Raw genomic sequence first — 27062 nt, 5'->3', positions numbered from 1 at the left:
ATGATCTTATTGTTTAATGAATGTATAGCTGTAGATTATTTGGTCTTAATTTCTTTCTCAAAGTCATGAAGAATAATGGTTCAGTGTTTAGTTTTGGCCAACTAAAGTGACAATTGTGATTGTAACAGTGCTTCTTTATCTGTAAAACAGGAATAATTACAAGAATATCAGTGTTTTGAGGATTAAGTGAGAGAATGTATGTGAAATCTTTATTAAGGTTATACCTAGAACATAGCGAATATTTTTAATACTATTACTTCTCTGAGGAAAACTGGTGAGCAAAAATATCATTTCCAAAAATCTTCATTGAGCATACACTCATGAAATTTATAGTTTAGTAATGAAGGCAGATAATAAACAAGTCAGTAAATGCACATTGCGATAAATTCTATGAAACCATCTCCTGGTAGAACAGATGATGGGTGGGTGGGCAAGAAATGTAGATAAGATAGTCAGAAATGGTCTCTATGATTAGATGCTTTTATTGAAACATGCTAAGTAGTAGATTGAGGAGTGGAGCAAAGGAAAGGTTGAAGGCAGAAAGGACAGTTACATGCAAAGATTCTGGAGTTTGGCCTGATTTTCAGAACTCAGTTAACTCTCAGTTAACATGATGATGTAGGGAACAAGAGATTCCTGTATTAATGATACTTTTGGGGCATGGGTTTCCCAGTGGAATCTACAGTCTCATGGGAATCTGGAGTAGCAATGAGTCCCTGTGCATGTGGTAAAGGAAGGAATAGAGATTTATGAGATATAAGTAGTGGATATTCACAATTTAGAGGTGACAATGGAGCAGAAAATCCAATGCATGGGGATTTTTATTAGAAAAGGTCAAAGGTATCATTTTCCTGTGTGTATGTCTTGAGAGATTTATTTTGACCTATAAAATAATTTGCATATGAACTCATTGCACTTATAAAAAAGTAAACCAAAAATTGTACCAAACAAATATTAGTGAAACCAACGTTATAAAAGAAGGAAACACTAAAAATATAAAAATAGTTTAAGAATACAAATAATCAATTTTTAAAATTCAACTACTTACCTGCGTTAGAGAAGGATAAATATATATTCAGTCTTTATTATGTCAAACACCAATAGATTTAAAGACATCTGAACAAGCAGACAAATGCCTTTATTTCTCATCCAAATATTTGCTGTTCTACTATCCTGGGCAATGACTAGATTTTCCTCCTCTACCCATAAACTGAGAGCTTTATTAAATATATAGAAATCTGAAATACCTAGGTGGAAATTTAAAATTCCAGAAACTGCATGACTAATCTTCACAATGGCAAACATCCAGAATATGTACCAAAATTAAAATGTCTAGAATCTTGTTAAATTGTCAGCAACCTCTCGTTGAACAATCTGCATGCAGTATTTGTTGTGTTTTATAAGCCACTTTTGTTCTTCTAAATAGGATTGATTTTTACTTCTAATTACAAGTATGAATTCATGTTTGTAATCATGCCTAAATTCAAATTATGCATAAAACTGTAATGATGAGAATAAAAATGAATAATCTAATATACAACATGGAGATTCAGATTTAGATCTAAAGCTGGAACCTGAGAATTTTTATTTTAAAAAATCCCACCCCAACACATACACATACATGTACACATACAAGTACATATACACGTACACATACTCATACACATACACATACACACAGAGCCAGGAATATGTGCCCCTGATACAACCACTCTATAACTGAGATCCTCAAATATTAATATGCATGTGAATCATTTGTGAAACTTGTTCAAATAGCAATTCTGATTCCAGGGTCTGAGTGGGTCCCAAAGCTCTGCATTTCTGGCAAGCTCCCAGGCAATGTTGCTGCTGTGGCCCCAGGCTCTCAATAAGGTGATTTTCTAACCATTTTTCTGAATGTTTTCAAAGATGAAAACTTCACATTCTTTTCTGACACTATCACTCAGAAACTATCACTCAGATGACAAAAATGTTTTTATTATGGTTTATAATTGAAGGATAAGTTTAATTTCAGTTATTTTAGTCTGTAAGAATATATTTTTAATTATGTGGTACCAGGAGGAGTAATAACTTCTAAAGGCCGTTCCATGTAGGTAAGTACCTTTAGCCAGAAGTTCAAATATGTTTGCTCTCTACCCACTCAACTGTTGAGTGAATTCCTCAAATCATTATCAATCTGTTTCTGCCCAGACATTCTTATGGAGCCTACAATTCCACAGAATGTCTCATCTGATGGTAAGACTTCATTATTCCTAGATAGCCTACCTGTGAATGCAGAGGTTTTTATGTCCAAAGCACTCTAGAGAAAGAAAAAGCATAACTTTAATAAAAGAAGTTCCTTTCTTAAAGACAAATCTGGAAACAATCCCAGATTATGCATCAGCTCCTTTAATTTAGACCTCAGCTGGAAAAACTGTGGAAAAGAATAACTTTATTTATTTATAATGTAGACACCATTATTTTTCTTCCTGACAAACTTTTTTTTTAGTTCTCCTCAACCCATATTGTATTAAAAGTCTTGAAGCAGCATATGTAGATGTAGGGTTTTGGTACATGTTTGGAGCTGGTGTTATAAATCTATCAGTGGTCACTTTATAAAATGATTAATATAATGTTTATAATAATATTTGTTCCATTATTAATGAATTATGCTACTGATTCATTAATAATATAGTAATTGTCATGGACTTATTTTCAGTACTGTGTGTCAGGCACTGTGCTAAGCACTTAAGCATTGTCTTAACCTTACACAAGAATGTAATATGAAAACGAATATTAAACCTATTTTAAAGATGAAAACTTTGAGGCTTAGCAAGGTTAAATAACTTCCCCAAAGTCATTAACAGTAAGTGTCAGGCAAGACAAGAATCCAGAAAGCAGAACTAGCATTTCCTGATTCCCAAATATATACTCTTAAGTACTCTATTTTACCTCTCGATGGCTAAGTAGACATCCTGAAGTGTGAACAAAACTAGGTGATGACTCTGAGGGAATTGTTGGAGCAATTCTGGAAATAGTCTTACTTCTAAAAAAGTATCCCTTATCTTTTCACTTTACGTATTTTCCCTCCTGGTCTGCCAGATAGTAGTAATGACGGTAACACAACACCATTATACTTGACTCATTTATTTGTTGGCATGGGAGGTGTCATAAACAAACACATCAAACAATTTAGTACATATCCCCTTTTCTTGAAGAAAAATTAATAGGGTGCATGTGTCTTATAGACCTGAGAGAGAGAGACAGAGAGAGAGAGGAGAGAGAGAGAGAGAGAATGAGATAGATTTTTTGAAAAGGCAGTTTTGCATGAACAATTTAAATAAATTCTATTATGGTATCTGACAAATCAACCATATTCTTTTCTCAAGAGTTATTGGAGGGATTTGAAAATTACTTTGCCAGAGAGCCTTTTTTTTTTCTTTCCCTAAACCAGGAAGATTTGGGTCAGAGGATTAAAGTTTTATTAGGCAGAGTTCAGCAGTGCTCTGGAGAAATGATGAATTGAGGCCCAAGAGGGATTTTTTTTTTTTTTCTAGCAGCACACTGGCCTCTGCTTGCATGGAGGCTTTTCTCTCTGAGAGCTGACGGAAGCATTGCCCAGCCCATTATACCCACTATGGGCACTGTGTGAAATTAATGCTCCTTTAAACTTCCTATGCTCACTAAAGTGCAAGATGTAAGACACAGTATGTTAGGCCTTTTGCAGATATATTTTCATGATGTTTCCTAGTCATAAAACTTTAAAGGAATGAAAAAAAGAGGTTACTGTAATCACTAAGTTGACCCATGACAGTAATTGCTCTTAAGACTTCATCCTCTATCCTTACTTTCAAATCAGATTAATCACATAATCATCTTCTGCAATATTTAGTCATCAAGATCTATATATACGAAGTATATAAAACATATGTGCATTCATGTGTACACACATACATACACACATAGCTATGTATATTTAACTACCTTGTGCATGTATATATACTTGATGACTATGATTGAAGAAAGGTGATAAATCTGGCTTGAGAATATATGAATATATACATTTATTTATTCAAGGTAAATGTGGCAATTACGTCATAGCTGACAAAATTCATTCTATACTATATGCTTAGTAAAATAAGGTAAAGATGGGGGCAGGGGTGGGAAATGTTGTATTTTAAGTTTGTATTTTTTTTTTTTAATTTTACTCTAAACTACAAAAGTAACCAATATTCATTCAGTGCTGATAAAAATGAAAATGGCAGATTTTGCAAGGGTGTGCATTGCCTCTGGATCTGGAAAATATCATCCTCTTGGCGGGGTTGCCCTGGGGCTGGGGTGAGGGGGATTGGCAAGCTATAGGAATTCCAATCCCCTTCCAGAGTCATTCTCAGGTGGCTTCCAGCCCAGTTGCTGAAGGGGTTTCTGATAGGTTTGGGTATAGCGAATACAATCAAAGAATATTGTGTGGCTTTTTGATCAGTTATAACAGGTCATTTCATTTCTATGACTGTAGTATATTAACCATTGGTATGAGTTTCCAGCTTAGAAATATTTGCCATGATAAAGGGTGGTTTAAAGTCTGTAACCACATTTTTCTTCATAGTACCAGGTTCTTAACAACCAAAGATAAAAGAACTGCCCTTGCCTTCAGTGCTAGTGAGGGGAAAAAATACACATAAACACACCGTGGAGGAAGCAAAGGCAGAGAGACTGAGCTCTCTCCTTAGTGTTCAAGTTGGTGGGGAGAGGCAGGTCTGGCAGTTCGTGGGAGGGAATCTAATTATCAGTCTCTTACTTTCATTAATAAGTTGAGGCAAGTGAACTCTTCAAAGGAGGAAAGAAGAGACATTATACCTGAATTCTTAGACTACGTATGGTCATTTAACCATCACTTTCACACAAATAGTTTCCTTATAATTCCTTCAGGAGACTGGGAAGTAGGCAGAAAGAATATCAAATACGAGAAAAGTAAAAGTAACTGGCAAAACATGGTTTATTTGTACATGGGAGGGCAAAGAATTCTGAAAACCTAAAGTGTGCACTTGAATACATTTAGTCTCCATCTATGCAGTTTAATTAGAATAACCCTCAAGTGAGACTTTTCAGTTTAAACATTGCTTTAATCCTGCTTTATTTCTTCTTTTCCACTGGTGGTCTGTGGATAAAAGTCAACTTGAGTATAATCTATATGTTTTTGACCAATATGTTTTTTTCTTAGCTTCACTAGCCAAAAATCTGATGATGACTATGAAGATTATGCTTCTAACAAAACATGGGTCTTGACTCCAAAAGTTCCTGAGGGTGATGTCACTGTCATCTTAAACAACCTGCTGGAAGGATATGACAATAAACTTCGGCCTGATATAGGAGGTTTGTTAAAGTCTTTTGTGTTGTGCTATAGATAGGAGCACATAAACATGTCTACTTTGTTAGAAAAAAACCAGCAGTGTAGTTCAAGAGCAAGGAAGATTTAAATTATACTTTTTTATATGTTGTAAAAGCAGTGATTAAATAGCATTCCGGCCTAGGAGTGGGAGGAGTGTCAATAAATTCAAAATGAAGAAATATTATTTTCAAGTGAAGCTTGAGAGCTAGAGTTAGAAATTCAAATATTCCTAGATATTTCAGACAGAAATTGTAGGAAAAAAAGCAATGACCCCTTTATGAAGCAACATAAACAAATCAAACAAGTCAATAATAGTAAAGAGTGGATAGGTTGTTTATCTGTTTTTGTGTAACAAACAACCAGAAAATCTCAATGACATATGACAATAAACATTTATGTAATACCCCCCTGAGAGATATACTAATCTAGGCTAAAGCAAGCTGGAACTGCTTATTTAGGGGAACTGTACTGTGCATGTTCCTCGTTCTACTCCTGGGACCAGCGCCTAGCTAGGATAACCCTTCTCATAGTAGTAGAAAACAGCCAGAGAGTAAGTAGAATCTCATGAGGCTGAATGTTTAGGCCTAGCACTGGTACATTCACTTTTATATATATACTATTAGCTAAAGCCAATCAGATGATCCAGCCCAAAGTTGAGAGGTGGAGGAATAGCCTCACCCAGGAGAAGGCAAGAATGTGAATGCCAGTGATAGACACTTCAGTCCACCACGGTGAGTTAGGACATGACACTTTCAAGGAAAAAAATAAAGAAGAGACTAATGCTCTTGTTGTTCATTAAACGTTAAATAAAAATGGGGACCATGCATTTAGTCATGGATATTAAACTACAGATTTTTAATATCAGTCTTCTCTGACAAATAGGTATGTAATGGGTTTCCATATGGTTTTCTCATATTATTTGTGGTATCACAGTGTACAATCAATCATCAAGGAAGATTAATTTTGTGTTGGTGAGAAGTGTGTGAGGATAATGTGGTAATTAAAGGAATCAACAGGGAACTGTGATCCAAAACCAATTTATATTACCAGTTTGCTCTTTATGTTCACTTCATGTTCTGAATGCTTATTTTTTTCTGAGTTATTAAGCAATTATTTTTCTATATGGGTCAAGTCAGGGACATGCTCAAGTCAATTTCAGAGCTTGAAAGAAACATGGTAAAATTCACAATATCTGAGAGAAAGATGGAGAAAAGCTAAGAGAAGCATTTTCTAATTTATTCATTTTTATGTTAGTTTTAAAAGGATAATTGGTTTCAAAACTCTACTATGCGTGCTTATTGCATGTGCATGCTAAAAAAGATATTTCTTTGAAAACAAAATAGTTATTCAAATGTGGTGAATTAGTAACTGGTACCAAATTAGTTGAGAATAAATTACTTCTAATGTAGCTAAATAAATCTATTCTAGAAAACAAAGATTAAAACATTAAAATCTTGCACCTGTCTATGTGCACACATTTCTATGTTTCTCTTTACAGTGAAACCAACATTAATTCACACAGACATGTATGTGAACAGCATTGGTCCAGTGAATGCTATCAATATGGTGAGTTTCCAAATAAAATTCTTTGTCTATTTTATTAGCATGTTGAGAGAAAATGCGATGTCATGGAAATAGCAAGAAACATGCCAGTAAAAAGTTTAAGTTTAAAACTTTAGAAGTGAAAGAGAGTCATCTAGATCCTTTTCTTCTTGTAATATGAAGATAATTAAATGTTAACTATTTTTGTTATGAGAATTAAGTAGGATTATATATATAATTAATTTGTGTAAACACGCTATGCTGTTGAAATTCATCAATCGGTGTTTACTTGCCAAGTGCTACTGACTACAAAATAGGATATAGTACTCAAATACTTATTAGAATATCGATAGTTTTGTTCAAATCAGAAATGTTTCTCAGATAAAATAGTGTGTCCGATGTAATAATAAATGTAATTCTGTTCTTATGTAACACTTTCTACCCAAATGTGAAATACAAAACTAGACTGAAGTCCAAAATATCATATAATAGAGAACATAAAATAGAGTAGAGCAGAATGAAGTACAACATAACATAATGTAATATAATATTCTATATTATACAATATTATATATGATATAATATAGTGATACTATAACTTTAAAACCATTTTTACCAAACTAGCAATAAAGATGCTCTGCTAAGTCAGAAAAGAGATTAATATGCCACTTGAGGTGATATACCATCACCTGCATACTCCAAGCTAATAAGTTTGCTTGTTTAATCATTAAACAAATTCTAACTTCTTTATAGCCATAATTCTCAGAATATTTAGAGTTCTGAAATAAATTATAAATATCTAAGAATTAGAAGCTATATAGATAGTTTATTTAAATGCAGAACTTTCTTGTTTTAGGAATAACAGTCCCCAGAACTGTTCTAGGATCAAAGATTGTGAAATATTAGTTTTAAGACTCAAAGTTTTTTATTCATGGCTTTTCTTGCCAAAATGCAGAATATAAATTAATTAATTATTCTTTCTATGGGCACATCACTAATTGGTTGACAAAGGATTTCATAAAACAGGTTCTTTCCTCATTACTTGTAGACTGTAAAAAGGAAACTAAATAGTGAACAAGGGTAGAATGGCTTTCTGGGGTAGAAATGTAGCTAATCACAATGACACCCAGTGGGAGGTGGTGCAAGGAAAGAAAACAGAACAATGTGAATGAGACAAAAGACTCAGGCCTAATGGTCTGAATTTCACACCATACCTGCTTTTCTTTTACTGAAGTAAAGCACTCTCCAGTTTAGTGATATGTATACTTGATGGAAATAATTACAGTAATTTGTCACTATAGCATTTAAGAATGCATTTTGTAATAGAGATTAGCACAGTATTAGAAATTATTTTTAATTGTTAATTTCATCTTGTTTAGAGAAAAGAACATTACAAGTAAATAGTGAAAAAAAAACCTCTTCTTGGGTGTTTGTTCTCTGCCAGGCATGATGCAAAGGACCTTTTGTTGATCCTTTTTCTATCCTAACACAGCCTACCCAGTTAGGTTCTTTATGATCCCCATTTTAATATAGGCCAACTGAGTTTCCAGATTTCCTGCTTAGGACTTTTTTGCATATTCTGTACTTTGTTTCACTCTACAGCCGTGGTTCTGAATCTGGACTTTTTTTTCCCTTTCAGGGGATGTTTGACTGTGTCTGAAGGCAATTTTAGTTGTCATTACTTGGCAACATTGAGTGTGGGTTTGTGGTTTGCTACTGTCATCTAAGGAGTAGAGGCTAGAATTGCTTCTAAACATCCTACAATGCATGAGACAGCCCTCACAGTAAGGAACTAGCCAGTTCAAAACAACACAACGCTCTGCTCTATAGACATGGAAAGTAAAGGATTGTATCAAGGCTATGCTCTTTTGCCAGAACTCACTTAGACAGGTCTACTTTTTCATAAAAGTATCGAACATATCTACAAAAGATGGCTGAAATGGTAATCTCCTCAGCAAAACTCTAGCTTTCTTTTGTATTATTCAAAGCCAAGATAGCTTTGCTTCAGATTGGCAAAGAGAACAGTAATGAAATATACAAATACTCAACAATATAATCTTACTGTGTACAAATTTTCTGTTTTATCATTTCGTTAAAACAGGAATACACTATTGATATATTTTTTGCACAAACATGGTATGACCGACGTTTGAAATTTAACAGCACCATTAAAGTCCTCCGATTAAACAGCAACATGGTGGGGAAAATCTGGATTCCAGACACTTTCTTCAGAAACTCCAAAAAGGCTGATGCACACTGGATCACCACCCCCAACAGGATGCTGAGAATTTGGAACGATGGTCGAGTGCTCTACACCCTAAGGTATTCTTTTACAAAAGGAAAGGAGTAATTGTTAGGAAGAAAACAAACAAACAAACACAAAAATCAGCCACAAGTCAAAAAAAAGAAAGAAAGAAAGAAAGAAAGAAAGAAAGAAAGAAAGAAAGAAAGAAAGAAAGAAAGAAAGAAAGAAAGAAAGAAAGAAAGAAAGAAAGAAAGAAAGAAAGAAAGATGTCAAGACTATGTCTTGGTTGGCATGTTATCAAATAGTATATGACATCACAACATTAGTTTTTTTCTTTCTGCTGTCAATGAGCTTTATCAAAGCCCTAATTATAGGCAAAGCTTATTTTTCCACAGCTGTTGTGAAAACTTTTTTTTTTTTCTCACAACTGATCTGAAATTTCCTTTGTCTTGCAATATCATCTGACCTTTGCACCTGTCTTGGCTTTTTGTGTGTTTGCGTGTTCTGGTACTTTAGAACACAAAAATTAAAACATAACTGGTCATCCTCAGGACTGCCACCTCTTATGCTTGGAAATATGTTCATTTCCAAAGAAATAGTTGCTAAAAGAGAATTTTTGATGTGTATGTCTCCATACATTCTTCTCTTTTTAGCTTCACAATAGCAAGCACCTAGAATCTATTATCTTTAGTTTCCTGGCACCCCACTTCCCATTATGTTAATAGGCTGTTTAACTTAATTTATTGTCTATCTTGGGAATAGACATACTTGGGAGAAAGTTGAAGGAGCTATCTTTCAGCCTCTGAAATTAAATTCTGAAATTAAATTTTGAAATTAGAGTAAAATGCTACTTTAATAAAATAATGATTTTATGCCATTATCTTAGCACTTCATACTTTGCATTTAAAACATTTTTTACATTGAAATTTCTCATTGGTGGGAGTACATTATTAGATAAAATAATAGGTGAGTATATAGTCTTAGGAATCAGACATCTGACTTTGGTTCTTAGCTCTCTGTCTTATTATCTGCAGGAACTAGGGCAACTCTCCAGCATTTCTATATAAAGGGACTTAGGGGCAGCTATCTGGTAGGAGGACTTTTGGTGTTAGAAGCTTTGTTTGCATCGTAAGCATGATGTTTTTACATGGTCACATTTTTATTTAGGAAAATTAAGTGAGAACTGATGGAAATTATTGGGAAAGAAAGCACAACTACACTGTCTCACCCTGTACCGCCTCTCCCCCAACCTTGGCACCACAACTGAGCAGACTCTTTTACCTTCATTTCTTTAATTTCTATAAAACAGAGATACTTACTCTGACCTTATGGAGTTGCTACAAGGACAAAATAGGGTGATAAGTAAAGTGATTAATATAGAGCCTGACATATAGTAAATATAGAAAAATTAAAATTATTTATACATTTTAATCAAAATAAGAATAATGCAATTCTAAATCTTCATATCTGAGAACTTCTAGCTTCAAATGATTCATGTTAAATGTGCTTGCTCAACATACAAAATATAATACTTGAAAGTGGCTCCAAAATCTTTATCAATTATATCAGTTATTAGAAAAAGCCACAATTCCAAAATGAATTCATTCCAGGCATTTTATATTCATCATGGCTTTCGTAAACTTAGAGATATAGTAGTAACTGAATTTTTATTTATTTATTTATTTATTTATTTATTTAGAGACAGGGTCTCACTCTGTCACCCAGGCTAGAGTGCAGTGGCGTGATCTGGGTTCACCTCAACCTCTACCTCCCAGAGGTTCAAGTGATCTTCCCACCTCAGCCTCCCGAGTGGCTGTGACCACAGGCACGTGCCACTACACCCTGCTAAGAATTTTTTTGTATTTTTTTGTAGAGATGGTCTCACTATGTTGCCCATGTAGTCTTGAACTCCTGGGTTCAAGCAGTCCGCAACTCAGTCTCCCAAAGTCTGGGGATTATAGGTGTCAGCCATGTCATCTGGCCAATGTTTGAATTTAGAATCTAGTGGGTACAAAATTCCCCTGATACATCAGAGCTCAGTCCAGCTTTTGAAATATGAAGTCAATCATACTATCTCAAGTGTCTTTATTGTTCTTATAACATTGTAGTCATTTCTGGACTTAATTTGTGGAATCACTGCATTAGTTAATTATGAAAGCCACCTCAAAAGTGTCACTAACGGAGGTTCAATCAAAGCTTGAATGGTTACCAGTCTATATAGAGAGACGATTTTGTTCTGGCTATCTAAAATGAGCTATGAGTGTGTTTGTGTTTTTCTGCATGCCCAAAGACATTTAGATCTGTATCTATGTTTATATCTGCAATTATATTATTTTCAATTTTAATAATTCCAGTTTAATTTGGAGTAGTAATACTAATAAAATGTCAAATTTAATTGTAGCTTCATTTATGACTAAAACTATTCTTCCCTTTGAAGAGCATATAAATATATAGTAACAATGATTAAAGCCTCCAGTTTTGAAGGTAGATAATCCTGGGCCCAAATTTCAACTGTGCCTCTAGTTATGTGACTTTGGACAAGTTCAGGTACAATAAATGCATGATAATACTTGTTAAATGAGGAAACAATTCACTCTACCCAGTGCTTCGTAGTTAATTAAGGGCTCAATAATTATTAAATATATTTTAACATCAGTAATTGCTCCGTTATATCATAGAATTGTAGATTTTTAATTGTTTTCAATTAAAAGTTATACTAATTGGAAAATCTCTTAAAAACAAATTTCCCTAAAATAATACTTTTATTACATCAACAATAATATCTGCACAATGTAAGAAATATAGCTAAAAATATGAAATTTTAAAAATCATCAACCCATTACCATTACAATTTGAGACTATATTCATACTTACCCAAAGGTGGTAAAGACATCTGACTTTCAAATCTTCTCCCTCCTGGAGTTCCAGCCCAGGACTTGAGACTGAGAAAATCTGTATGCTTTAACAAGCACTAACTAATAAGACTTAAACTAATTAAGATTTACTGGCAAACATTTTTCAAATATGTCTGTGTATGTGCATTTAACATTTATTGTATTCTATCAGATATTCTTCTACTCTATAATACCTATTTAATGACATCCTCTAGAATATCCTATTTTGTGACAGTGTAGTGTAGAATGAATGCCACACCATTGTGCAACACAGGTATTTTTAAACTCACCTTTAGCAATTAAAGCTAACAGCTAACAAGTTCTTACAAACAGAAGGTCCTGCTTTAATTAGCAGATAAGATCTTAGAATTATCAACATTCATTTACATGCAAACAGTAAACGAGCTTAAGTTCTTAAAACAGTTGGTTCTGTTAAATATATTCACTGAGCAGTTTCACGTGAGCAATTAATTTGCAAAGAGAAAAACCAAAACCAAAAACTTAAGTGATCATAAATTTTCAATAAATATAGTTGAGGTAAGTGAGGTGCCATTATTTGATCTGTGAAAATGAACAGACTACATTAAGTCTTATGTAATTTTTTCCTGGACTTGGTGGATTTCTTCATTGGGGATTACTCTGTGTTTTCAATCAGAATGTGAGATATTCTCTACCAAAAAAAAAAAAAAATCATTTAAAATTGTGCAAATTTACAATTTAAAATTATGTCTAAAATCCATCTTATGTTTAATATCTTTCTACTTAGGTTGACAATTGATGCCGAGTGCCAATTACAATTGCACAACTTCCCAATGGATGAACACTCCTGCCCCTTGGAGTTCTCCAGTTGTAAGTAATATTCCTTCTCCATTTGTATCCTCCCTCACTTACAGTCTTTCTGATTGCCATGTTAATTAATTGAAAGAAACATAACAAATTTCAAAGTTGTATTAAGTTATGTTACTGACTTCAATGATTTTGACCATCTCTGTCATCCTAATCCCAGCTTGCTCCAATTAGAGTGATTCCTGCAAAAGAAGGACTGATTTTATTGAGAATTACAAATAGGTTTCATTGAGTTGCATACTTTTAATATATTGGTTGCCTAGAGCCTTTTTTTTTTTTTTTTTTTTTTGTAATGGATTGTAAGGCCAACACTGGACTCAATAGAAAGGGTGCAATCTTTAATTATATATCCTCTTCCTTTTTCTCCTATGGGCCTAGGAAGGGACTATAGCAGCACGTTGCTAGTTAAGGTCTGCCCCACAGCAAAATTATTTCATTGATAAAATATATGTGAACTACTATTTGACACACAATAAGATCAAATATAAAACCATTATTTTTATATTTATTATTTTTATCAGATAGATAATAGAATGTAGCAAGAGGATCCATGATGATCTAACGCAGATTATGCTTCAGTAACCTTTACAGATATTTTCTGCCTGAACCAAAGTCAAGCAAACTTAAATTTCCCAAAACGTTTTCCTTACTATTTGTTCAGAATCCATGAAAGGTCAATCACTTCTTTTAAAATTTTTGTCTGCCAGTTGTGCATATTGGACAGAATAAAAATCTGATTATAGATTTTAAAATTATGTTTGTAGAAAGGTAATTTCTCAACCAGGGAGTCCACTAAGTCATAGTAATCACAGTTTGAAAAAAGTTGATGATCAGAGAAGTAATCACATGTTTATCTTTTCATCAATACCAGAGGAAAACAGAGGACAAATATCACTGTACATCATATTTATATAGAAAAATTCTCATTATAAAACTTATTTCATGTTTTACTGAATCAAAGAATAAAATATATTTAATTATAAAGTTAAAGCTTCCCTGAGTTTTAGAGAAATTAGCTTTGCTTATTTTTAATTTTCCAAGTGGGACTACTTCTTTCTTGTGTCAGCTAAAACTCAAGAACTGTTGATTTCTGTGGCATCAGGTGGCCAGTTGAAAATGGTCCTCTGAACCCAAACACAATTTAATATTACTTATTGCTATCTGAACAATTCAGTTACCAGCACATTCTCTGCACAAAGTTGCCTCATATCATCATTGTTTGTTGCTTTGTTTTGTTTTGTTTTGTTGTTTTTGACAGGGTCTCATTCTGTTGGCCAGGCTGGAGTGTGCAGTGGTGTGATTTCGGCTCGCTGCAGGCTTTGCTTCTGGGGCTCAAGTGATCCTTCCACCTCGGCCTCCAGAGTAGCTGGGATTTTAGGAATGCACCACCATACCCAGCTAATTTTTGTATTTTTTGTAGAGATGGGGCTTCGCCATGTTGCCTGGATATTACCACTGTTTTCCTCAATTTTCATCACATCCTGTCATACCCCTCTCCATCCCCTGCAATAGTTCTCTACAGACTCTTTTTTTCCTCCCTCTTTAATTAATATAAACATATAATAGACAAAGCTGCATCAAAGGGAATAGAGAGGAGGAACTATGTGGGATTTTATTCCAAGTACTCAGTCAGTGTTCATAATCAAACTAATCTTTACATGCCATTATTATTTATTTTCACATAATAATTGGCATTACTAGTACACAAACTGTTAAAATGGTTTCTGGTTTTCATTTATTTTCTTGAAAAAGTTAATTCTGCAGTTGACTTCATAATAATGTTTGTCCATTCAACAAATATACATTGACCATCAATTCCATGAGATAAGTACTATTATCCTCCCTATAAGGGAACAAACAATTTAGGAGGAAAAAGATACACTTATCCAAGGTAGAATGGCTGGGAAATGGTACTCATAACCACTACTTTATCTCACCTGCCAGTGTGATGTTTTCAACGAATATACTTTCTGTTCTATTAGTACAAGCTCATTGATATCGTCCTCTTAGCATTTCTACTTACTACTACTTTTAATTGTGTATTTCTGTGTATATTAAAATGGAGTCCTGACAAATTGAGAAAGAAAGATAATTAATAGTTTAGTTTATTTTTTCCATCTCTCTTCCACCTCAAATGCATCCTTTGGAGAAGTTTTGAGTCTGTTCTGTCTTACTATTTTCTGTTTCTATGTGACTCAAAATCTTGCTCTGTTAACTGCCTTTCACTGTGATACAAGACTTTGTATTTCTACTATTTATTATGGACTGGTCAGTTGGTATGTACTATTCCAGATGATGGAAAATATGCATATGGCATATATAAAACCACAGGTAGTATACCTTCTATGTCATTTAAATTATTTTCAAGAGTAAATTTGACCTTTGAATTTTTGAATCTTATTTCCCATTAGGATGCAATATCATTGTAATTTATGTCCTTACTGCAATGCCCTTTGGTCCAAGATCCTCATCTAGCTTGTAACTATCTTTCTCAGTCTTTACCTCTGTGTCGTGTTCATAGAAGATTGTTGCTACATATTGCTACATATGCTAATTTATAATAATTTTTAATGTGAGCTTTCCTATCTCATGGCAGATGGTTATCCACGTGAAGAAATTGTTTATCAATGGAAGCGAAGTTCTGTTGAAGTGGGTGACACTAGATCCTGGAGGCTTTATCAATTCTCATTTGTTGGTCTGAGAAATACCACTGAAGTAGTGAAGACAACTTCTGGTAAGATGCACTTGCAAAGAATTTCAAGTGACCTTTCCAGAGTTGAAATTTTGGTATATATGATTTAGAAGGTTTTTCAATACCTCCCTATGAATGATAATCAGAAAATTAAATGAAGTGTTTTAATTTTCTAGAGAAAATTATAATTGAAATTCAAGTAGAATAGATAAATATAAATATATTCTACCAATTTGGGCAAATTGGATTCAAATTGGATTAGTAAATTATTCCCTAATTTATTTAAGGAAAAATGAATACCAATTATGAAAAAAGAAAATATTTATTAGAAGTACTTTTTTTAGAAAGTATGTTTCCTAATGTACTGAAATCGTCACATTTCACACAGGAAGAGTGAATTTTTTACAAATGCAGAAAAGTGAGCATAGTGGATATGGACCCATTCTCCATTCAGTAGTTTAATATTTTAAACTTATCCATCAGTGGATAACAGAACAATTCTTGAGTATCAGAGAGGATTGGGTTCAAATCCCAGTTGCATCAGTTATAAGCTATAGACATCGGGCAAATGTATTGAATCTCTGAGATCAGCTTTTCCAGATGCCTAATGTGCATTTAAAAAATTGCATCACAGGGAGACAGTGTTTATGCAAAATATAAATAAAATGAAATGCTTAGAATGATAGCTGGCACTTAGCACTTGGTTAATAGTAGCTCTTACTAATATTAATTATGATTATTGGATGTACATGATAATATGGTCAGGAATTGAGATTTATTTTAAGACAAGCTAAAAGTAAATATTTTTATATTAAATCATAATTTCTAATAGTATCAATTATTAATTTAAAACTCTACATCGGGCAACTTACATATGTTTCCAGACCAGATCTGTCTCATGGGTGGCCAGTTTGAACTCTCAACAATGCTGCTTACATTCTCTATGTAGATTAATCCAACTACTCCTTTTAAAATTATGTTAATTTATATATGTTTAAATTTCAAATACAAACATTGTGTTCTCAGCTTACCATCTATTAAGATGTTATTTGAAACATATTTCCAAGAGTTGAGCTGTTTTATGTTGATTTAGTCACAAACACCTGATCATTTTCTAGAATTCATAGGAAATATTTTTTGCATGTGGAATAATTTGGAATCAGGCCTTCATGTACTTTACAGAGAGAAGCAAATAAAGGACCTACACAAAGATGGAAATTTATGATTCTACTTTCAAAAGTACCATCCTCCAAATCAAAGAATTATCTGACTGTAACATTGTTTTGAGCATTTGCAAATGTCTCATAAAGGCTCTTTTATTTGGAAAAAAGAATCTGAAATAAGGTCATAGTAATGCTTGAGTATATTATTTTAAAATGGCCTTCTGTTCCCTTATGCACAAGAAACCTGACCATCAAGTATTAGAACAATTTTTTTTTTTTTTTTTTTTTTTTTTTTTTTTTTTTTTTTTTTTTTTTTAAGAAGGAGTCTCGCTCTGTCTCCAGGGCTGGAGTGCAGTGGTGCGATCTCAGCTCACTGAAAGCTCCGCCTCCCTGGTTCACGCCATTCTCCTGCCTCAGCTTCCCCAGTAGCTGGGACTTTAGGCGCCCGCCACCACCCCCGGCTAATTTTTTGTATTTTTTAGTAGAGAGGGTGTTTCACTGTGTTAGCCAGGATGGTCTCGATCTCCCGACCTCATGATCCGCCCGCCTCGGCCTCCAAAAGTGCTGGAATTACAGGCGTGAGCCATCGCGCTCAGCGTAGAACAATCTTTCATTTGATTCAAAAAGGAAAAGTTAAGGATTGCTTTAGAACTGAAGTCTTCCATCTGCGAAAGAAAACACACACACACACACACACACACACACACACACACACACACACCCCCAGGTAAAATTAATCTCCAATTCTTCATGCTTCCAGATGAGAAATTGGCCATTAAGTTCTGTTGTATATTCATATTTCTACAATTATTCCAGGACTCTAAAACAGAACCCACAAACTCATGACTAGGTTTCTTGTTTAGTTGTTTTGAGCCCAAGAGTGGTATGAAGGACAAATGGTGGAGACAGAAGGGTTGAGTTTACATCACAGAGCCTAACATTACCACCTCCCCAAAGTCTTGTGTGGAGAATGATCTAGGGAATTTACTATCTATTAAGAGACACTTGTGGGAGAAAATTATCTACTTGCTTTAAGCATAGCAAAAAGAATTAACAAGGTCCCTCAAGGCTATTAATCTTTCTAAGGAAATCACAGCAAAACAGTATTGAAAGATACTACGTTTCACAGTGTGTACCATCATGTAACTGACCTCATTAACTTCTCTGTGCCACCTAATATTGTGGATAGCCTCCATAGTTGGCCTTCTCTCCCACTCCTCACCCTGCTGGTTTGTATTTTGTGTGTAGTACTATTTCAATGGGCTCCGTGAAGAGAAAGGGCTGAATTGAACATTAATGTTGATAATGAAAGGCAGCCTGATTTCTGTGACAGCTGATTTTTTAATGATTGGAAGTTTTTTCTCGATATTTGCTTGATTTTTGTTGCTATTCTTATCTTCAAAGCATAGCTGTGTAACTAATGAATATCTACAAGGAAGTTATGTTTACAACTTTCTTGGGAAATTATCAGGAGCTCAATCTTAGCCAATTATAACATGACTTTCTTTTACACTTGTGGTAAATGTATCTCCCTTTAAAATGCCTCTTTTGTAACTGGGCAAGAATATTGCCAAATTGCGACATAGCTTAGTGAAGGATTTTCCAACCTTTATTCATTCAAGCTTTGTTATATCCAAGTAGTGACTTTACTTCTGATTCCTATTTTTTTCTTTAATTGATTCGTGTGTGTGTGTGTGTGTGTGTGTGTTTGAATGCACAATGAATTTTATTATTTGTTTTAACTTTTAGGTTCAGGGGTACATGTACAAGTTTTCATATAGGCAAACTTGTGTCATGGGGGTTTGTTGTACGGATTACTTCATCACCCAGGTATTAAGCCTAGTATCTATTAGTTATTTTTCCGGATCCTCTCCCTCCTCCCAACCTCTACCTTCCCAAAGGCCCCAGTGTCTGTTGTTCCCTTCTATGTGTCCATGTGTTATCATCATTTAGCCCCCACTTACAAGTGAGAACATGCGGTATTTGGTTTTCTTTTCCTGTGTTAGCTTGATAAGGATAGTGGCTTCCAACTGCATCCATGTTCTTGCAAAGAACATGTTCTCATTTTGTGTGACTGCATAGTATTCCTTGATACATGGTTTTTTAATGAAATTAATTTTTCAAAGGAAAGTTAATACAAGGACCATAATTGGAAAACCAGAACATTTGACAAAAATATAAGTGATATAAAAATATGATTTAAAAACAAGTGAATACTCTTACACTTTAAGTGCATATATTTGTGTTCCCTAGACTTTGAATATGTTGAAAACAAGAGAAAGACAGAGAAAAGGATATTAGAGCTTGAGTAAACAGCAATTAGCACCAAATCAAAACATTCTCTTTGATATAAACAGAATAGTAGAAGAAGAATTTCACAGGAGAGAATTTACTCACCAGGAAATTTAATGCTATGTGAGAGTCCTTGCATCCACCACCTGAATCACCTCTTTTAATACTAGTTTTATCTGTACTACAGTTGAGAAAAATATTTCCCCTGAGGTAGGTCGATAAGATTTGAAGAATATTTTTAATTCGTTGTCAATATGCTAGAACAGATTCTGGATCCATGATTTCTTCTTCAAACTGTAATTCCTTCCTGATTGTTCTATATCTGAGAGAACAACCATTGCCCCAGTGAGCCAAGCGTGAACACTCAGAGTCATGTCTCTGCCTCCCACATCTAATGAATCATGAAGGCACTTATGCTTCTGAAATATCTTGTGTAACTGTCCTCTTTTCAGTTGCCATTGCCACTGTCCTAGTTCATGATTTTGTCTGTTCTCATCTGGAATGTGTCAGTAGCTTATTAAGTTATGTGCCTGCTGTCAATTTCTCTCTCATCTCCAGTGTATGCTTTTCACCTTAATTGTAAAAGCTAGCACTTACTAAGGACTAACTACATGCACCACAGCAAGCACCATGTGTAAATGATCTGCTTTCTCATAACCACAGTTACATTTACTGTTAACACTGATGGTATCACTGCAGATGAGAAAATTGAGACTTTGAGGGGTTCATTTACCTGCAGGGATCAAGTTCAAGTACTGGGACAGAAACTCAAAGTCGTCTGCTCTGAGATTCATGCTCTTAATCACAACACTATTTGACTCCCATCATGGCCCAGTGAGCCCCTGATATGTCCCTTCCTCATGTCTCAATAATTCGGTAGGTTCAATTGAGCGCAAGCTATTGTTTCTAGTATGTAAGAATCTGGTCGCAGGAACTTTCCATCCTTGTTTTCTATAATTTCCCAGCTTGTGAAAGAACCAACCTGTGAATACTTTTCTGTGTTTAACCAGTCTTACACTCACATTGAATCTCAATCTCTTTCTGTTTTGAATGGCTTCTTAATGCATCACTACCATCTCATCTCTATGACTTTAAGGCTTAAATCAATGGCATCTCTTCAACAGTGCCTTCACTGATCTTAATACCAAAACAACCTGAAGCAGTTTTTAAGAATGTTCACCACTGGAGTCAGACAGCTCAGGTTTCAACACCAGCTTTGCCACTTACTAGTGGTGTGACTTTATATAAATCATTTAATATATCCGAGCCCAAAATCACCAGTATCCACAGGGTTGCTCCAAGAATTAAGAAACATACTGCATTAAAAATGTGCCTGACAAATGGGAAGAGCTTGGCAAATGGAAAGCAACAATATTACTATTATTATCACTATCATTATTATTCCATTAACTCCTCCAAGAGCATTGTCAACCACCTTAAGAAAACATGATTTCTGCCTTGTGTTGCTTGGGCACTTGTTTTACCCTTCAGTCTCTGACCCCTTCCTCCACTACATAAGCTTCACAACAGAAACTTTTTAAAATCATCTCCAAGCCAGTCACCAGAGTGGTAGTCATCATGGACTATTAACCTGGTGGCTGACTTAGAGGTGATTATAGATAATTGTTATATTAATCACTTGTGACAATTACATTGATACAACAGTATATCATTCATCAATGAAATACATAATGCAGAATGCTATTATCTATGTTTTCCATTGCTCATTGTGTACTCTAAACTAGAAGAGTTTACTCTTTGTGTCATGTTGCCACGGCCAGCTCATCAAATTCTATCCATAATTTTTGACTCTTTTTTCTTCTCTGTTGTCATCCTGAGATGTGGGCTAGAAAAGTGGACAAATGGGTTTCTTACAGGAAACCTACATTAGTGGGATCCTTGTGCCATCATAATGAATCACAAAGAAATATACCACATTTCTCCCAAGTCAGAATACCACTAAATCATATTGTCTTTAGCAATGCATCCGAAACATCAGGGTTTCATGAAACATCTTCATAACTATTTTTGGCATAACCATGTAAATTATTTTCTGGTTTTGTTGTTTTTAATCCCACTTTCTTCTTAGATTCCATGTTCTAGTTTTATTTTCCTGATTTTTATCACAAGGAATATATAACTGGGAAAATGAAATTTATCTTCCTTTCTGCCAGTGACATGCAGATCACAATCGCGAAACACCAGCTCCATGGATGAAGTTCATGCTTGTTGCCTGATTTCTAAAATATCCATATTCTGTATCTTTAAATGCTATGCATCATCATCCCATCATACTGTTCCCTTCCCTGAGGTTTTCTTGCTATGTTACACCTATCCCAAAGTCTCTGTTCCTATTTATTTTATTATTTAATACCAAGCTCAAGTCCAACCTTCTCTGCCTACATCAATATTTGCATATGAATAAAATCCTTCCTCAAATAGAGAACAATAGCTTCCACCTTTTAGCTTGTTTTAATTTAAATGTCCTTGGTAAACTAAGGAGACATGCGTAAAACTTGACTCATCATTTAGATGATCTAGTTTGGCAGAAAAAAAGGAAGATAAAAAAAAATACGAGTTAACGGTACTTTTTAAATTGAAGAGGTTGAAAGGGAAAAACAACAACAACAACAAAAACTAAATGAAAAAAAAAACTAAATGAAAAAAGAGAAATAAACAACTACAGCACCAATCCTACAATCTCTTGTTACTCCTGCATCTCAGTGAGTTGTGAGCCTATTTTAGTCAATACTAAATTTTTCAAACTACTTGAAGCAGCGTAATATCTTAAAATAAACCAGTGGATGATTGCACAGTAATAGATTTTAATTTTATTTTTAAGCTTCAATTTAGAAAGTTAGCTTTGGTCTCAGGAGAGAAAAGTGTATGAATTATGTAAATAGAGCTGGGCCTAGAGCAGCCATGGGGAAGTCACTTTCCCTCCCTGGGATGAAAGTTACTTATCTATAAAAGGAATGCATTTGATTAGATGGTTCTTTAAAGTCCTTGTCCTCAGCATTTATTCATAATCCCTGATATAACCAAGGTTACACTGTCAATGTCCTAATGTAAAAGCCACTTTCTTTATAAATGCATATTTTTCTAGAATGTTTTTCCATGATCCAGTCTTCAATAAAATTTCAAAACAAATACAAAAGCAAACTCCTTGGGATTTTTAATTTAGAGGAAGCAGTCCTCCCCCTCTATTTTGTTCTTAGTGATATGTTATTACACACATTAAACAAAAATGTTAACCAAAAATGATAACCTATTTTCTTTCCATTGTGATCCTGGAATATTCGTATGTTATGTTAAAAATCACACATTTGGATTTTAAATTCCAAGGTTGTGTTCACACTATCTAGCAGGGAGATAGTTTTTAAGGGGTGGAGGCAGATGGCATAGAGAAGTTCTGTGAAATCAAAGGAAAATTGTCTGGTTTCAAGGTGACACATGTCATTTCTGCTTATGTTCTATTGGCAAGAACTAGTTGCATATTCCTATAGAGATAAAATGGGGTTGGGAAATGTAGCTCCGTTTTGAGTTAGGAAGGGACAATGGATTTTATGACTTTCTAGTATCTATGTAATACACACAATGGTATTTTATTTCTCACAAAAGCTTCTGAGAAAGATATTATTTTTCCATTTGATAGATGAGGAAACTAAAGTTTAGATGGGCTAAGTTATTTGCTCAAGGATATTCAATGGATAGAGTTATTTATTCAGATCCAGAATTTTTACTCCATAAAGAGATAAATTAAAATAAAAACTATTCCTAAGCTTGATAAAAGCTACTTTTACAGAGACATGCAACAATGAAGTATTAGCACTTAATATGGTAGCCATATATATGAATCAACAGCATGTTAAACTGTAGGAATAGCAATTATGTTTAGATATAATAAAATTATCAAGTGAGAAACTTAATTTAGCAATTATATCCTTTCATTTTTCATTAAAGTTATTTACTGATTAGAAGATAGTATTATTTACTAGTTAAGTGGTCAGTACTAGTCACTAGTTAATTGGATCTGCACATGACCATTCAAATCTGGCTTTAACTAAAAAATTATTGAATCCAGTGTATTTGTGAAAACTTGTTCTTTGAAAAAAAAATCCATTTGAGAGACTATATAATAAGTGGTTTGCATGACTACTATTTATAATAAATTTAAAAATTAATATTTTGTCAGTCTATCAGAAGCAACCAGATCAAAAAATCATTTTTTTAATCCAAGTTGCTGATATTTTCTAACTCAACTGAAAATCCTATTTTGCTACATTTAAGAGAAATTTACATCAATGTGACTGATATAACTAACAGATCTCTCCTAAGCAGCTACTGCCCCAAAATAAATTTGAAAGAAATTTTTTTTGAAAATGCAAAAATCTGCGGCCGGGCGCGGTGGCTCAAGCCTGTAATCCCAGCACTTTGGGAGGCCGAGTCGGGCGGATCACGAGGTCAGGAGATCGAGAACATCCTGGCTAACACGGTGAAACCCCGTCTCTACTAAAAATACAAAAAACTAGCCGGGCGAGGTGGCGGGCGCCTGTAGTCCCAGCTACTCGGGAGGCTGAGGCAGGAGAACGGCGTAAACCCGGGGGGCGGAGCTTGCAGTGAGCTGAGATCCGGCCACTGCACTCCAGCCCGGGCGACAGAGCGAGACTCCGTCTCAAAAAAAAAAAAAAAAAAAAAAAAAAAAGAAAATGCAAAAATGTGAGAGAATGAAGACTGAGCCTTTAGAGATGATACTCTACATGTAAACTAATTGAAGATTGCTTTTACCCTATTTGACGTAAGCAAATGATTTCTTCATCTTAGTCTTGCAGTTTCAGAAAATAATGCTATTCAGCATTGCAGATATGCACTTTTAAGCATATCACAGACTGGAAATGGGCAGCAAATAGCAATGAGGAAAATAATGTATTCTTTTTAACATATTTTACCTTCTTTTCTTTAAAAGGAAATTTTTATGAAGGCCACAACATTGTGTCGCACAACATTCTAGAAAAGAATTTGCTGGGCATACAGACTAGGGGCTGACCAGAGTTTATCTGCCATTTTCACCTGCCACTCAAGTAATATATTTCATTTAAGAGATCAAGAACATCTAATTTTAGTGGTACATCCAGCAAAACAGAAACAGTTAGTAAAACCCAAGGAAAAAGGATTGACCATTATGTTAAACATGGTTTACAATGTCACTTTTTTGTTTGCTTTCATTTTATTTTATTTTATTTTAATATTATTATTATTTTTTTGAGACAGAGTCTCACTTTTTCACCCAGCCTGGAGTGCAGTGGTGAGATCACGACTCATGCAGCCTCCACCTCCCAGGTTCGTGCCTCAGCCTCCCAACTAGCTGGGATTACAGGTGCATGCCACTACACCTGGCTAATTTTTGTATTTTTAGTAGAGACGGGGTTTCACCATGTTGGCCGAGTTGCTCTCGAGCTCCCAGTCGCAAGTGATTCACCTGCCTAGGCCTCCCAAAGTGCTGGGATTACAGGTGTGAGCCACCGTGCCCAGCCTGGTTTGTTTTTATATGTGGATATCTCTGCTGTTCAAGAAATTGACAGTGCTTTACAGTTAACATAGAAAACACATCATAGATGTCTAATTTTTCACATTTCTCTGTTTTCCAATTTATCCACTCCAAAATTAACTACTCTTTGCAGTACACCATGTTCCACAATGATGACAAGAAGATATACTAAAAAGTTGTATTCTCTTAAAATTAGTTCTTCTTCCATGCCTGCTACAAACCTAATTGTTTTGCCTATAAGCACTTCACTAGCAGCTTTATAAGATGTCTTTCTTTAGAAACACTGGAGTACAATAAATAAGTTATATTGCTGACAAGACTCAAAGATGAAAGCTCCAGTTTAGACAAGTGAGTTTACTGGATTAGTTTCCAAACATAATTTGTAATCTGCCTATACTCACATGACTAATAGCACCATGTACCAATGATGTACTTTCATCATTACATCTACTGTTCATTGCTAAGTGGTGAAGAGCTATGTACTATAAAAGACAATGTGCAATTCAGGAACTGTGTAATGGTTCCTTGTTAAAGAGGTAATGCAATCATGGACACCAATTGTAATCGCCTAATGATCACTTTTCTTTGTGGGTGGTTTCCTGTTACCAGTATTAGTGACTAAGAGTGAAGAATGATTGGTACAAAAATAAAATTTTAGGGCTGAATCTTAAAGACCAAGCCCAGGTGTAATTTCACTTACAGGGAAATCGCTCCAAAGAGGTAAAGTCAGAGCTTCTGAATTGGCAGCCAATTATTTGACTCCTGCCTGTGGCATGGGGCTTCAGGATGGGTAGAGTTAAATTTTATTTTATTTCTCAGCTAATATTAAACAACTGAGAATTTTCATGGGAAATTTAAAGATTTGTATATCTTAAACATCTGCGAAAGCCCTTATTCCCATGTAAAAACATTTATGTAGACCTGAATTGTCACCTGTCTCAACATGTGGGTGATACAATCTCCAGTTTACCAAAGTCTCTACTACTCCCTGTCCTATTTCCTATTTTTGGAGTTATGTTTTCTTCTTGAGTTACTGTTTTCATATTTTGTAAAGCAATGTGTATGTGTATCACTATAAAAATGGGGAAAATTAAAGATAATTAATCTCAAAATGAGATCGCATATATATCTGTAGAGATGAAGAATATCATTTTATCTTTTACAATAAAAGATAACGGGAGGCTGAGGCGGGAGAATCCCTTGATCCCAGGAGGCAGAGGTTGTGGTGAGCTGAGATCGGGCCATTTGCACCCCAGCCTAAGCAACAAGAGCGTAATTCAGTCACAAAAATAAATAAATAAATAAATAAATAAGATAAGTAAAGGGCAAAGAGGATTTTTCTATCACAAAATGACACTCTAAAAAATGAATGCTAAAAGCATGACTCAACCAAAGTTTGCCTGAATATAAATATTAGGTGAATTGCAAAGAAGTACCAGAATCTTGTCAATCTAGGTCTCACCTCCTTTTGACATTCTGCAACTGGGTTTATGTATCATAAATATCTAACATAAGCAATTGTAAGTTCATTCAGTTTATCTCTATTTCCACTTTCATGGAAGATGAATTTTGAATAAAAATAAAATTGGGAAGTTCTATATGTGGACATCTGTGCCTGTAGTCTTCACTGTCATTTAGTTTCTTTTTCAACTCACATGTAAGTAGCTAAAAGCTTTATTGCCCTTTTTGCTTTGTTGCCATTTTGCTTTGTTGCCATTTTCTTGCACATTAGCAGTCTTGCATTGTCAATCAAATCGATACTGTGTCCTTTTGTAGTTTTCTGAAGATCTATGTAGTTAATGTTCTGCAATAAAATCTTATTCTTTACTTGCTTTGATAAAATGAGGCAGCTGCATATAGAACTTTACATACCCTATGATTCCTATTTAAAGGTTTACATTTTTGTTGCAGTATCTGTAGCTGAATGACCTTAAGGAAGTCATTTTCTCTTTGAACCTGCAATTTCTTCACCTCAAAACAAATAAAAATCAGACTAGACTGATTTTGAAGGTCTACTTCACTCATAAAACACTGTCATATTTCCTGGTATTTAGCATCTCTGTTATGAAGCAAACATCTGGTGGGTATTTGCGTTCTCTATGTCCCCCAGAATTCCTAACAAAACTTTTGCCATGTTTTTTTATTATGTCCCGTTCAGAAATTAACAGATCTACTCTGTCTGTCACATGTGGAGATCTTAGGTGAGAGAAGGGGGCCAGGGTGTTGCCATAGAGATGGTTGATAAGCTAGCTAAGGTCTGATAAAGTGAATTCAGCATGAAAACATAGACCTGCTGTGAATAGGAGGAACAAGGGCAGATGCTAACTGAATTTATGTGAATGAGAAATTGGGGATGGGGTGAAGGTAGGACAGTGGCTGTGACATGGCTTTCAGAGAGGAAGGAATAGACACTTAGGTCTTCAAACAGGAAGAAGACTTGCAATCAAGAGTGCATAAAAGGACCTTAATTTA

General features: G+C 34.6%; 1 protein-coding gene across 3 annotated transcripts in view; it reads left to right on the top strand.

The window, feature by feature from the left end:
• Nucleotides 1–27062, top strand: part of LOC105480803 (gamma-aminobutyric acid type A receptor subunit gamma2) — a 95717-nt gene that overhangs the window by 26980 nt on the left and 41675 nt on the right. For all 3 annotated transcript variants that reach the window (XM_071098108.1, XM_011739977.3, XM_011739976.3), the window contains exons 2-6: nt 5201–5352; nt 6867–6934; nt 9012–9232; nt 12816–12898; nt 15492–15629. In XM_071098108.1, coding sequence (XP_070954209.1) covers nt 6893–6934; nt 9012–9232; nt 12816–12898; nt 15492–15629 — 484 coding nt within the window. In that variant the 5' untranslated portion in view covers nt 5201–5352; nt 6867–6892. The remainder of the gene's footprint in view (nt 1–5200; nt 5353–6866; nt 6935–9011; nt 9233–12815; nt 12899–15491; nt 15630–27062) is intronic.

Source organism: Macaca nemestrina, chromosome 6 (assembly GCF_043159975.1).
Source record: "Macaca nemestrina isolate mMacNem1 chromosome 6, mMacNem.hap1, whole genome shotgun sequence".
In the NCBI taxonomy this organism is placed as follows: Eukaryota; Metazoa; Chordata; class Mammalia; order Primates; family Cercopithecidae; genus Macaca; species Macaca nemestrina.
Note: the sequence above shows the minus strand (reverse complement) of the source record. Positions and strands in the feature narration are given on the sequence as shown.